The sequence below is a fragment of the Belonocnema kinseyi genome, chromosome 10 (genome assembly GCF_010883055.1).
Source record: "Belonocnema kinseyi isolate 2016_QV_RU_SX_M_011 chromosome 10, B_treatae_v1, whole genome shotgun sequence".
NCBI lineage: Eukaryota > Metazoa > Arthropoda > Insecta > Hymenoptera > Cynipidae > Belonocnema > Belonocnema kinseyi.
The window spans coordinates 68657183-68670642 of NC_046666.1; the positions used below are offsets into that span (position 1 = coordinate 68657183).

General features: G+C 30.8%; 1 protein-coding gene across 2 annotated transcripts in view; it reads left to right on the plus strand.

Annotated features, from left to right (window-relative positions):
- LOC117182007 (cadherin-23) overlaps positions 1-12675 on the plus strand; it is a 49234-nt gene extending 36559 nt beyond the window's left edge. The window contains exons 9-26 of one of the 2 annotated variants that reach the window (XM_033375025.1): positions 78-352; positions 457-782; positions 912-1223; positions 2032-2305; positions 2424-2724; positions 2842-3037; positions 3181-3338; positions 4805-4986; positions 5128-5351; positions 5452-5640; positions 5754-6047; positions 9924-10163; positions 10302-10487; positions 10575-10711; positions 10816-11207; positions 11295-11427; positions 11536-11670; positions 11810-12675. In XM_033375025.1, coding sequence (XP_033230916.1) covers positions 78-352; positions 457-782; positions 912-1223; positions 2032-2305; positions 2424-2724; positions 2842-3037; positions 3181-3338; positions 4805-4986; positions 5128-5351; positions 5452-5640; positions 5754-6047; positions 9924-10163; positions 10302-10487; positions 10575-10711; positions 10816-11207; positions 11295-11427; positions 11536-11670; positions 11810-11918 — 4063 coding nt within the window. In that variant the 3' untranslated portion in view covers positions 11919-12675. The remainder of the gene's footprint in view (positions 1-77; positions 353-456; positions 783-911; positions 1224-2031; positions 2306-2423; positions 2725-2841; positions 3038-3180; positions 3339-4804; positions 4987-5127; positions 5352-5451; positions 5641-5753; positions 6048-9923; positions 10164-10301; positions 10488-10574; positions 10712-10815; positions 11208-11294; positions 11428-11535; positions 11671-11809) is intronic. The other variant, XM_033375026.1, reaches the window with a different exon arrangement.
- Positions 12676-13460: the final 785 nt, after the last annotated feature.

Here is a 13460-nt window from a genome sequence, read left to right on the forward strand (position 1 = left end):
ATTTTTTGACTGTAGAAACCACTCCCAACCCTTCACTGTCACTTTTTGAAAAATTCGAATCAATTTTAATATTTCAGGTTAACTTTGAATCCCCTGAGTGGAGTAATTACAGTGAAGGAAAGTGGACCAAGTTTTGATAGGGAACTAGTATCTCGACATTATTTGACTGTCGAGGCTCGAGATGATCTCGGAAAAGGAAATCGAAATACAGCTCAACTTATAGTTAATATTATCGACGTTAATGATAATCCTCCTGGTTTTTTACAAAATAAGTACGAAGCGGTACTTCGGGAGAATGAGGAGCAATTTGAAGGTCCTTTAATTGTCGAAGCTTTTGACATCGACTTGAATGGTAATTTTGATCAATCCTTTTCAATTTTTTATCTTAACTTTTGATCTTTTTCTTTCATGTTCCTACTTTATTTGCGTTAAACATGAATTTACATACATTTGCAGGTACAAAAAATAGTGAAATAGTCTATTTTATAGTAAGTAGCGAATATTCTCGAAATTTTACTATCGATTCGACTCGTGGAATAATATCACCTGCGAGTCCCATGGATTTTGAAAAACTTCCTGTTAGTCAAGGTCACCTGGAGATGTCAATTCGTCCATTGAGATTGACTATTAGAGCAAAAGATATGGGATCACCAAGTTTGAGTTCTGACGTTCCATTAATTATTTATTTAAAAGATGTCAACGATAATGCCCCTGGATTTGAAAGAGCTGTTTATAAAAGAAATATTCCTGAAGATCTTCCTGGGGGAACAACAGTCTTGCAAGTAAGATACATTTTTCCATTTTAATCTTTTAGGCCACACGTCACAAATAAATTAAAAGATTGAATTAATGAATAATTTGTAATGCTTAAATATTCGTAGTAATAATTGTGATTATCAATAATTCCGAAGGTGAAAGCTTGGGACAAGGACCTGTCATCCCCGAACAACAAACTAGTATATCGGATTCAAAGTGGAGCTGGAGACAAATTCGTAATCGGACCGGAAACTGGGATAATCAAAGTTGCCCCAGGGTCGAACTTGGATCCAGATCTGACCTCGCCAAAGACGACTCAATATACCCTAAGTGTCGTTGCCATAGATAGTGGAACTGAAGTTCAGCGAACTGCCGAAGTGGTTGTCAACATTTCGATTGTGGATGTGAATAATAAATCCCCAGTCTTCATAGATCCTGGCACAATTATCATCAGGGAAAATACTCAGGTGCTAAAAAAGACTCTTATGAAAAATACTTAATAATATTATAAATAAAAAAAGGTCTTAGGAACGTGCCCAAATGAAACTGGCCCATTCATGGGTAGTGAAAAGTAAAAGGGCATGGTAAGGTGTGTGATCAAGGAAAGTGGTAGCGGTAGATAAAAAATAGGCGTTTTCAATAGTTTAGTTAAGTGGCATGTTTGATAAAAGTGAAAGTTGTTTTGGGGGTCGGATTAGGGCGTGTAACATATATTCGTAGACGCGAATAACAAAAATGTTTTAACCAATGATATGGTGAATGGGTGTGGCTGGTGGGAGTGGAAGTGTCGAATGGTATGTTGGAGGGGTGTGTCGAAGTTTATTGGGCATTTTTATCAAAGTAGGCGTAGCCTAGGCTGTGGCAAGTATCATACCAAACAAATTCAACGTAAACAAAGTCTTATCTAATATGATCAATTAAAAATTGGGCATAAATGATAGTATGACAAAAGGTGTGACTAAAGAGAATGGGACTGGTCAAATGTGCGTTAGAGGCGCGTGATAGAATACACACCGAGAACATTATACCACGCCTCTTCGCTTCCTCAGTTCTCGAATCCTATGCTTTTAGATCATAGAGTCCGAGACTTTATTCCACAGAAAAATTTAGGTCTAAAATCACGGCCTAGAGTGAACTCAGATCTCGCGATTTCTCTCCGTGTAGACAGGACTAAAAATGTAAATGAAAAATGCAACTACTAAGAAAATAATTCTAAAACTAAAAAATAAAAATCTAATTATACATTTTTTAAATTAAGGAGATTTTGGGTTTCAGGTTGGAGCCTACGTCCACCGAGTTGTGGCGAATGATCCTGACATTGCTCCGATTTTGCGGTATCGAATCGATCCCAACTCATCCGAAGCCAGAAACGAGGAAGGAACGTTGATCCGTGTTCAAGAGTACGATTACCTGGCATCTCTGGAATTGAATGCTTTGGACGGTTTGCTCAGAGTGTTACGATTATTGGATAGAGAGAGGGTTGAAACCATAAAACTTGGACTTGTCGTTGAAGATTTGGCTGCTGTAAATGGCGTTCAATCAGCATCGGGTAAACCAGAAAAACTATAGCTAAATATGACTTTTGAATAGGAAATCAGAAAACAATTTCTGGATAACGGTTACAATATAATTTTGATGAGAAGAAAAATTGATGTTTGTTTTTTTAGCGGTTTTGAACATTATAATCGAGGATGAAAATGATAACGAGCCCAGATTCCGAAGACCATTTTACAGAAGGTCTGTGACCGAAAATAGTAAAAACGGAGTACATATTGCAAGTGTAGTAGCGAATGACAAGGATAAGAATCGCACAATTACGTATTCATTGGAAAGTCCTAGAGAATTGACGGAATTAGTAAATTTGGATTCGGAAACTGGAGAAATGGCAGTTGCTAATAAAATCGATAGAGAACAGTATTCGTGGTTGAATTTGACAGTGAGGGCTACTGATTCTGGAATACCACCAAGGTAGAAACAGTCATCCAGTAACAAAAATATAATAAAAAAAATATTCAACAAAATTTGTAATTGAATTTCGAAACATAAAGAAGTAAAATATTTTATTTAATCCTAATCGTTTTTTAGATCAAGTGTGGTAGAAGTTTATATCCAAGTTTTGGACGAAAATGACAATAATCCTTATTTCGTTGTGGATATTCATAATGTCACAGTTATGGAAAATGCAAAAGTTGGAACTGAAATTGCAATTATTATTGCAAGAGATGCGGACACTGATGATTATGGAAAAATCACCTATCTTCTAGATCGAATGTCTGCTCAAGTAATACCCTTTTCTCTGCGAGGAATAATTCTCGCATCCTTATTTACATTATTATTGTTCTATTAAAATATATTTTGAATTTATTTAAAATTATTGTTATCCTTATAATTGTACTAGTTGAAAATAATATCTTATTTTTACAGGGAAAGTTTGCTATCCATCCGGAAACTGGCGCCTTGACCGTCGCAGATACGCTTGACTGGGAAACAAAGAGCAATTACGTGCTTGTAATAGAAGCTTGGGACAATTATCAATTTGGATACACGGCAGGTGAATCAAGGAATGCTTTCAAGCAAATCGAGTAAGTTCCGGTAACTCTTCTGTAATATCTCTATAATTGATAGTGTCTCGTTAGTCGCGCTTTTAATTGAAGGGTAATTTAATTTGAAAATATAGAACAAAGGGTCTCTATGAAAACATAAAATTAAATAAGGTCATTGCTAGGAAGCGTGCAAATATTTTTTAACTATCATATTCCTAAGCAGTCATTTTATTACATTAAAATAAAACTGAAATTAGGTTTTAATCACATTACAAATATTTATAAACATATTGAAAATGGTTGGCGTACCATTTTAATTGAATCATAAAGAATTGCATTCATTTTCGATCATCATGTTGCAATCGCATTAAACTAAATTTTAAATGGTTCGCTTAAATTGCAATTATATTTCAATCATTTGTAAACAACTTTCAAAATATTAAATCATTTTTACATTCTTTTAGTTAGAATTTAAATCTAATATTAGATATCATTTTTCCAGTGAACATTGTTGCCGTTCGAAAAGTACGGCAAACTGACAGAGTATTTGGGGGTGGGCTTACCCCTGTTGAGGCGATCAAAAGTCTACTATTATATTTTGGGTTCAAAATTAATTTTCTTTTTTTATCAGAAATACTACTATTTATTTGAACATTGAACTATTTTGTTGGAATTATTATTCAAGATCAACAATTTGGTTGCAAAGTTATATATTTTGTTATAAATTCATCTTAATTGGGAGAAAATTAATCTTCTCGATTATAAATTCATATACTTGGTTTTATTTAAACTACTTACTTAAAAATTAATTTTATTTGTACTATTATCTGTGATTGAAAATTTAACTATTTTATTGAGAATTCATTTTTTATTGAAAATTCATTTTTTAACTTAAAATGTAACTGCTCTATTTGTGGTTAAGGATATATCGTTTTTAGTTTAAAATGAAACTTTATGGTTGAAAATTAACTTTTTTCTTAATTCATATTTTCTTGATGGAAATTCAACATTTCTGTAAAAAATTGGCAAGTTTTACTTGAAAATTCAAATTGTTTGAAAATTCAATGATTTTTTTGTAAATACAATTATTTTTAAAAAGTTCATTTTTTATTTAAAGAGCCTACTGCTTTGCTAAAAAAAAAAAAATTTACTTGAAGATTCGAATATTTGGTTAAAAATGCAACCTTTTTTTGTTGAAATTAATTCCATTTTTTCAAAATGCGCTTATCTCTTTGTTTGAAAATTCATCTTTTTTGGAATTTATTCCACTCGTTTGTTTTCAGAGCATTTTGGGCTTTGAAGTATGATAAACTATTATATTTGCATGTTTTGTGTTTTATTCTAGGGTTTCATAAAATAAAACCGAATAAAAATGTTGTACCTAAAAAGGGGATGAGGGGTTTGTGACGCCATGCTGGGAGGGATTGGAAAAATTTCGCGAACATAGTGACGTTAATTTTGAACAGCCCCATTCAAAATTCCACTAAATATTCAATATTTTTTAGAGTCATTGTTATTGATGTCAATGACAACATGCCAAAGATAGAAGTACCGAAGGGATGCACCAGCATCTCCGAATTTCACGATATCCGAGAAAATATTGCTCTCATTAAAGTTAGGGATGCGGACAACCCCATGACACCAAATGGCAGGGTTACGATCAAAATTGCCAGAGGCAATGAGTTAGGTAATATCTTTTATGGCTGATGGTATATTCATACTAAAAAATTTCAAAAAGTTCGAAGAAATGTTTTAAATAAAAATTACTTAGTTTAATAAAAATTAAATTGGAATCTAAAATATAATTCTTGTAACTGACTTTTTCTAGGCCTTTTTATGTTGGAACAAATCGATTACTGGACTGCAAAAGTAAAAGCAGCGAAACAATTAAGAGGACAATTTGGAAATTACTCTTTGCAACTTGAAGCTAGTGATCTTGGAGCCCCTACAAATGTAGATAATGCCTTTTTGGATATTTGTGTCACTGATTATAATGATAATCCACCAGTTTTCATCAGTCCTCAACATAATACCACAATACGAGTACCTGAGGTAAACAAATTCAGTCAAAAAATTAATTTATAAATAATAAGTTTTAATATTTACTATCTATGAAATTTTTATTCTTATGGTATGCAATTTTATGATTTAGAATGTCACTGTGGGTTCAGCCATAATTCAAGTTGAGGCTCAAGATTCTGATACTGGACCAAATGGGGATATTCATTTTCGATTGAAACAGGATTTGGCTGGTCACTGGAAAACATTTCAAATTGATGAAAAAACGGGAGTAATTTCTTTGAAACATCCTCTGGATCGTGAAACACAAAAATTGTATGAGGTGAGTTTCTAGATAGCTTATTTCTTAATTTAATCAAGTTCATCATTAATTCTTTGTTTATTATTTTAAAGATTTATTTATTTTGAATAAAAAAATACCTTTCTTTTCTATAGATTCGAATTGAAGCTTACGACTTGGGAAAGCCAACACCACTGAGTTCTGATTTAGATTTAATGATCTACGTCAAAAATATTAACGACTACGAACCGCAATTTTTAGTCGATTATTATAAAGTTAATTTCACAGAAGAAAAAGCAGCTGGACTTGAAAAAGTAATTCTTCCTGATACAATTGACAGGGATGAAGTCGATGATCTTGACGATCCTCCTACGCAAGTTTGTTATTTTATTGTTGGAGGGAACGATGATGGACTTTTTAATTTGGAAAGGAAGACACATGAACTCAGTGTGAGTACAAAATATGAAAAAGTATTAGGCGCCATAAAAAATGATGTGACACATTTTATGCCAATTTTTTACACCTCCCCTTCCCCATGACAAAATTTGCAACAATGAAGGTTTGACTCCCCCCCCCTCCACTTCCCATGTTACGTAATTTTTCCAAATATTTACAACAATTGTTAAATACGATTTAGTTACTTACTACCTGAGAGTGCGGAATTGTTGCATAATAATAAGTTATTTAATTAGAAATTAAATTGAATTAAAGCAATTTGAAAATGTAAGAACGAAACTTCCTTTCATTAAATGTCTCATAGAAACCTATAGAAATTGACAAAAGGATATTTAGAACCATATAGAGCCATCTCGAAATTTTACAAATTCTATATGGTTCTATATATCCTTTTTTCATTTTTTATAAGCTTCTATAAGGCATTTAATAGTGGGTTGTTTGTGTAATTTAGTATACAAATAATTCAAAAATTTAATTTCTCACAACGTCTTTTCTTTACTAGCACATATTTCCAATTATTTAATATTCGTTATGCTAAACGTGACCTGAAATACCTAACTATTTTAAAGACTATTGCGTTAATAATAAAATAAAATAAATGTATTATGAAACGTGATTATACAAGTTTCTCAAATCTTTTAGCAAATCACATGAATTTATATATAGAATAACAATTAAGAAGATTGAAACCCTTTACTAAAGGTTTATAATATTTTTCTTCGTATTTCGGCTGTCGTCAAATCTATGAAAGATCACTAAATCCAAGGGTGTGTTTAGTAAAAGGTACAAAGCCCATTAAAGTTACAAAATGTTGCATGATTTTGTGGGCAGAAGTAATTTAAAAAATGATGAAAAACTCATTATTTTTATTGATATCGTTTTTAAATATCCTAAAATTTTTTCAAATCTTTCAAATCTTTTGGAATACCTTGAGATACTGCTAGATCTCATTGAATCAGTAAAAACCACCCATTATTTTGAATCAATTCCTTACAATTTAATTAATATATGCTAAAATCTCTTAAAATCCTGTAAAGCTATATAAAATCTAATGATATTTTTTAAAATTTGTTCAAATTTTGTAAAAAACTTAAAAGTTCCTTGGAATCCTTTAACATATCCTAACATATTTACAATTATTTGAAATTCCTTAAAGTTTTTTAAAACTCTAAAAATATCCTAAAAAAAATTTTTATTCCTTTAAAATATATTGGAATTGCCTTATAAAACTTTGAAAAAATATCCTGAAATCATTCAAATTTATTAAAATTTTTGAAAATACCTTAAAATATTGGAAATATCTCAAAATATTTATTCTTGTGAATAAATTCTTTGAACTTTTTAATTGAAATATTATAAAATCCTTTAAAATCTCATGAAATTACATGAAATATGATGATTTTCTTTGAAATTCGTGGAAATGCTCAGAAATATTTAAAGGCCTATGAAAATAAAATTAATTGAACTACCTTATTAAGTGCCTTCGAAATCCCTTGAAGTTACAAAAATCCTTGAAAATCTAATTAAATCCTTTGAAAACCCCTCAGAATTCTTTAAAATACCCAAAGAACTCTTGAGTCCAATAAATTACTTCCAAATCTTTCGAAATTCTAGAAACATTTTTTTAATTACATAAGATTTCTTTAAATCCTTAGAAATTATTATCCTTGAAATTTTGGTATATCTTAAAAATTCGGTGAAATTATTTAAAATACCCTAAGTTAGTTAAAATATTTTGAAATTATTCAAATCTCTTGAAAAATTTCTGGAATCTTCAAAATACCCTAAAATGCTTCAAATCCTTAAAAAATTTTTTTAATATATTAAAATTCCTTGAAATCTTTTAAAATATCCCAATTAAAAAATGTAATGTTTGGAAATACCTTGATATATTTGAAATCCTCTTCAAATCTTCGAAATTCTTTGAAATTCTTCAATTTTGGTGAATGAATTCTTTGAAATTTCATTAAAATATTATGAAGTACCTTGACCCAGGTGCGAATTGACCGTCGGCCTACGGTCGGTTGAACTTTATGCGCCACTGGTCGGGCCAACCAGCTAAATGATAACGGTGAACCGCCTTTGGCTTCTCCACGTCGGGCCAACATTTGGTCCCATATATGGGCCATCTATTAAGATAACGTCGGCCCAACCTTCAACCAAAATTAATTTTAAAAAGTTATTTTTAAAATTATTATTATATAATCTTCACTTTTTACCATTACTAAGTACATAATTCACACACACGGTTACGAACACTTATAATCGTTCGCTTTAACGTTTTAAAAAATCTTACTCGTCCAGGATTCGAACCCTACCTAAACTAGTATATTTTACCGCGTACTCTAACCACCCGGCTATCGAAGCACTTGAAGTTTGTTTACAAAAACTATGTGTTGTATTTTCTTCATACATTAATTTGGAAAGCTATACTTTGAAAATATTTAGCGTTCGATGCTTTTTTAGAATTTTTAATTTTTTCAGGATTTAAAATTAACTTTATTATAAATTAAAATAGATAAATTTTGAATATACAGCATTATTCAATTAATAATTTTGAATGTTTCATTTAGACTTTTTTAATAATGATATTGTGTCACAAAGTAAAAAAGGTTTTTCATTTTTGTTGATTTGAATCTAAAGTTGATAATTTAAAAGATATCTAAATAATAAATATTTACCCTTAAACGTCTCTATTTTTTGTTAGGAATTTTTAATGGTTTATTTTGAATATTTATATATTTCTACGAGTAACACTAATCCGACCTCCCAAAAATACGAGCACATCCACTGCGGTCGAAAGCAAATCTATCGAAATGAAGTAGGTTATTTGCACCCAATGTTACAGGCATATGTGACGTCGGCGGACGGGCCAACTCTTAAGCACAGTAGGGTTGACTGCAGTTTCACGGTCTTTTTGCAACAATCAACCAGAATTTATCCGACGGTCTGCTTATACTCGGGCCAATGTTTGGCCGACCATCGGGTGCATCAAGGTGACTTAAGTCAATCCGACTGCTGTATCCAGAGTCGGGCAGACCGCATTATTGTGGTCGTAACGAATAATCTGCCAGAATTTATCCGATTGTCGTACCATAGTTGGGCCAGAATTGGGCTGACGGTCGGCTTTTCGGTCGCCGCCGACATCTGTCGCCAACGTCGGTCCGACCATGGCAGTTTGAAAACATCTTAGTCGGCCCAAATCTGCTTTACGCATATCGGTCACCATAGCAGGGCCGACTTTGGGCCGATGGTCAAGCTCTGGCATCTAACCGAATTTCGCACCTGGGGAAATCATGCGAAATTAAATAAAATCTGATTATGCTCCTTAAAATGCCTTGAAATGTATGAGGGTCTATGATATCCTTTGCTCCCTGGAAAATTCATTATACCTTATATAAAGCCTTTAAAATCGTTTAAAATGACTGAAATTCTCGGAAATCTGAAAAAATCCTGTGAAATCCGTTGAAATTCTTTGAAAATCCTTTGAAACATTTGGAAATCTTAGAAATCCTCTCTTAAATCCCTTGAAATATTTTCAAATATCTTACCTTAAACCGATAAACTTAGAAAGTCTTGAATGATTTTGCGGGTAGCCATTTTTTAATGGGAAAAATAGACTTTGTTTTTATGGATATTCTTTTATAGAAGTATAAAAAAATCAAGATTTTGATATAATTACATTGATATGAAAATCATTATAACGTTGTTACAATATTTTATTGTAATTAATTAACTTTGTTAAAAATATTACGTGACAGTATCAAGCCTCATATGAAAAGTAATAATTAAATATTGCATTAACATTATAAAGCTTAGGTATTTGCAAATTTGTATTACACTTAAAATTCCAATGTAAAATTTTTCAGATTTTGAAGTCCCTAGATAGAGAAAAACAAGACGTGCACGTACTTTTGATAAAAGCCAAAGAAGATTGCAGCACGATTCCTGAAAATCAGAATTTTTTCAACGAAAGTGATGACACTCTTTTGAAAGTTATTGTCTCTGTTACTGACGTTAATGACAACCCACCAAAATTCATTAGTAAAGTTTTCACCGGGGGAGTCACAACCGAAGCTGATTTTGGGACTCAGTTTATGTCAGTTAAAGTAAGTGTAAATTTTAGAATCTTATTATATAATTTAGTGCACTCCAAGTTAATTAATGATATGATTCGTTAAACGCAAGTGAATAAAAATTAATTTCTTCTTTTCTTATTTTCAATTTTAAAACTTTGAACTTTACAGGCAGTAGATGCGGATGTAGGAGGAAATGCTCTTGTTAATTATTATCAGATTGGAAAAATCCAAATGACTCTTACGGAGGGTTTAGATGATGTCAGGCTTCAACCATTTTTGGTTGATAGAGTCACTGGTTCAGTGAGTCTAAATTTCGATCCACAACGAGGGATGAAGGGTTATTTTGATTTTATGGTACGTTTTTAACTAAATTTTTATAATTATTTGATTTTAAGATTAAGACTTTTAATTATTATTTAATTTAAAAATATTATTCGACAGGTTATGGCAAATGATTCTTATGGATTAAAAGACATGGCAAGGGTATTCATTTATTTACTTCGAGAAGATCAGAGAGTTAGGTTTGTTCTTAGACAACATCCACCAGAAGTCAGAAACCGAATTGAAACTTTTAGAGAGTGAGTTTTAATGTTTTGAATTTGTAAATTGAATGCCAAAAATAGAAATACTGATAATTTTATTTTTAAATAATAGCAATAAAACACATATAATATTTTTTTAGAATTCTGGGAAATGTAACTGGTGCCATTGTGAATGTGGACGAATATAAAATTCACGAAAACCAGGATGGTTCAGTGGATAGAACCAGGACTGATTTGTACCTTCATTTGGTAGATCGTCAGGACAATTCAATTTTGGAAGTCTCTGAGGTTTTGGAGATAATCGATCGAAATATCGAAAAATTGGATAATCTGTTTAAGGATTTTAATGTTCTTGATACTCAACCTGCTCAAGCCCAAGCTATTATTCAATATGAACAATCGGGAACCACTTTTTGGCTATTGGCTTTGACACTTTTCTTAGGGGCACTATTGATACTTTGTATCGCTCTTTGCCTTTCCCAGAGAGCTTCATTCCAACGAAAACTTAAAGCTGCTAATGCTACTCCTTTTGGTAATTCAAATGAATAATTAGTTCTAAAAATTATTTTATTTATTATTTTAAACAATGTTCTTATTAAATTTTAATTACTTTCAATAGGAGTAACTGATTCTGAATTTACAAGAGGACCAGGAAGAGTGCCCAATACAAATAAACACAGCGTGGAAGGTTCAAATCCAATCTGGATGCACGCATATGAAAATGAATGGTTCAAAAGTGATGAATCGTTCAGGTAAAAATGCATTTTCATTTTTTAATCTCTAAATATTTTAACTTCAGAATTTCTTGTTAACCTAAATTAAGATTGTACTAAAATTATTTCTAAAACTTTTGTTTCCAGTCATAATTCCGAGAGGGATTCTTTAGACGAAAATGCACTAAACAACGAAGAAATTATCAACGAAAGTAATACCAACGAAAGACCCACTGAAGACAAACCTTATTATATTCAACCAAGAGTTTCTTCAAGTTCTAGGTTTGATATTTTGTTTTCAATTTCTAGGAAATATTAGAATTTTGAAAAATTTCAGTTATTTTAATATTTACAATTGATTTTGATTTATTTAATACAATATTTAATTTTATACTAATTTTGTTTATTTTTTATTTATCAGTAGTATGGAAAGTAGTACAGAAGAAGGAAACGAATCGCCTGTATCTCGAACACAAAATATGGTACCAAACAATCCTTTAGGCAAGAAGGTTGAAACAACGGAACTTTAAGCCATTGAAAAAAAAACGCTTTGTAAATAGCATCTTTTATTGACTATTTAATATTTATTTAACACAAAACTCAGAAAATCCTAAAAATATTTAACGAACAGATTTTTAAGCCAGTAAAAATATTTATTTTATTTTTAATCTAAACTGAATGCCTCTTTTTATTGGAATAAAAATCTGATTCTCGTAGTGAATAATTTATGATCAGATTTATGTTACGATGTTTTCCAAACGTTCAACATACACGTGATTTGGCTTAACGACCTGCAATTGTTTATTATTAAAAAATGTTATCAGTGCAAAATACAATATTATACGCAGAAAAAAATAGAGGCACGGTAAAATAACTAATAGTAATGATTTCTTTCAAAATAGAATTTGAAAACTTTCGAAGTTAGTCAACTTCAAATTTCAAAAGTTTTTAAAATTGAAAGTTCGAATTTTAAATATGAGCAGCCTAAATAAAAAATATGTTGAAGTTAAAAAAAACTTAATAATACAATATTAAAAGGTTTACAAGGATAATTAATGTACGAAGACCGATACAGTTTTATTTATGTAAGAAAACTGTAAACGAATAGTAAATAGGTCTCAATTTTAAGCCAAAAAGTATCCATTCATATCGATAAGCGTTACATGTAAATATTTTAAACCGTATCCATACTAACTTTCTACATAAATTATATAATAAATTATTATTGTAGAAAAAAACAAAAGCCAGCCAGAAATAGCATCGAATTTGTGAATAAGATTTTTATATATCGTTTTTGTAATTGTTTTATAGTCGAATAAAATAAATCGTAAATATAAATCGTAAATTTGTTTATTCATAATGATAACCTATCCTTGATAATTATTTTTGGCAAACTTAACATTTTATCATTATTTTGATCTAAATTTTTTATTTTTTTATTTTCATGGGCATCAATGTCATCTAAGAAGACTAAACGATTTTTAAAAATTTCTATTCAACTCTTCCAGGCATTACGTATTTATTGAAAGTCTGGGAGATTTGAAAAGAAATTGAAATAAAGTTCGATTTCTTGTTTGTTTCTGAACATTTTTATTATTTATGTGCTGGGCGTAAAAAACTTTGAAATAAAATTTCTTTATTATTCACATAAACAATTTTTACAATCTGAATGTTGTGCATACTCGTTTCCTTTTTCATAATTTTTTAATTTTATTTACTTAGCACCATTTATTTATCGCAAATAAGAGCCAAATTCTGAATCTAAATAAGTGCTTTCTGATATAGAATTCCAAAATACATTTTTTGGACCATGATGATGGAAAACAGTTAAAGTAATTCAAATTTTGTACTTTTTTTGCTCTAAACTGAGCCTTAGAAAGAAATAAAATTATAATAATAATATAATTCCTTTTTGGTGAATTCCGTTCAAAATGTGGTCTTTTAATTTTGCTTGGATTCGCCTGCCCATTTGTCTGCATAATGTATGTATAATCTAAGGATAAAACGACCCCCGATGACCTCAGCCAAGGTACAATGGATGCAGAAGCGTGTGAATGATTGCGAGAACTATC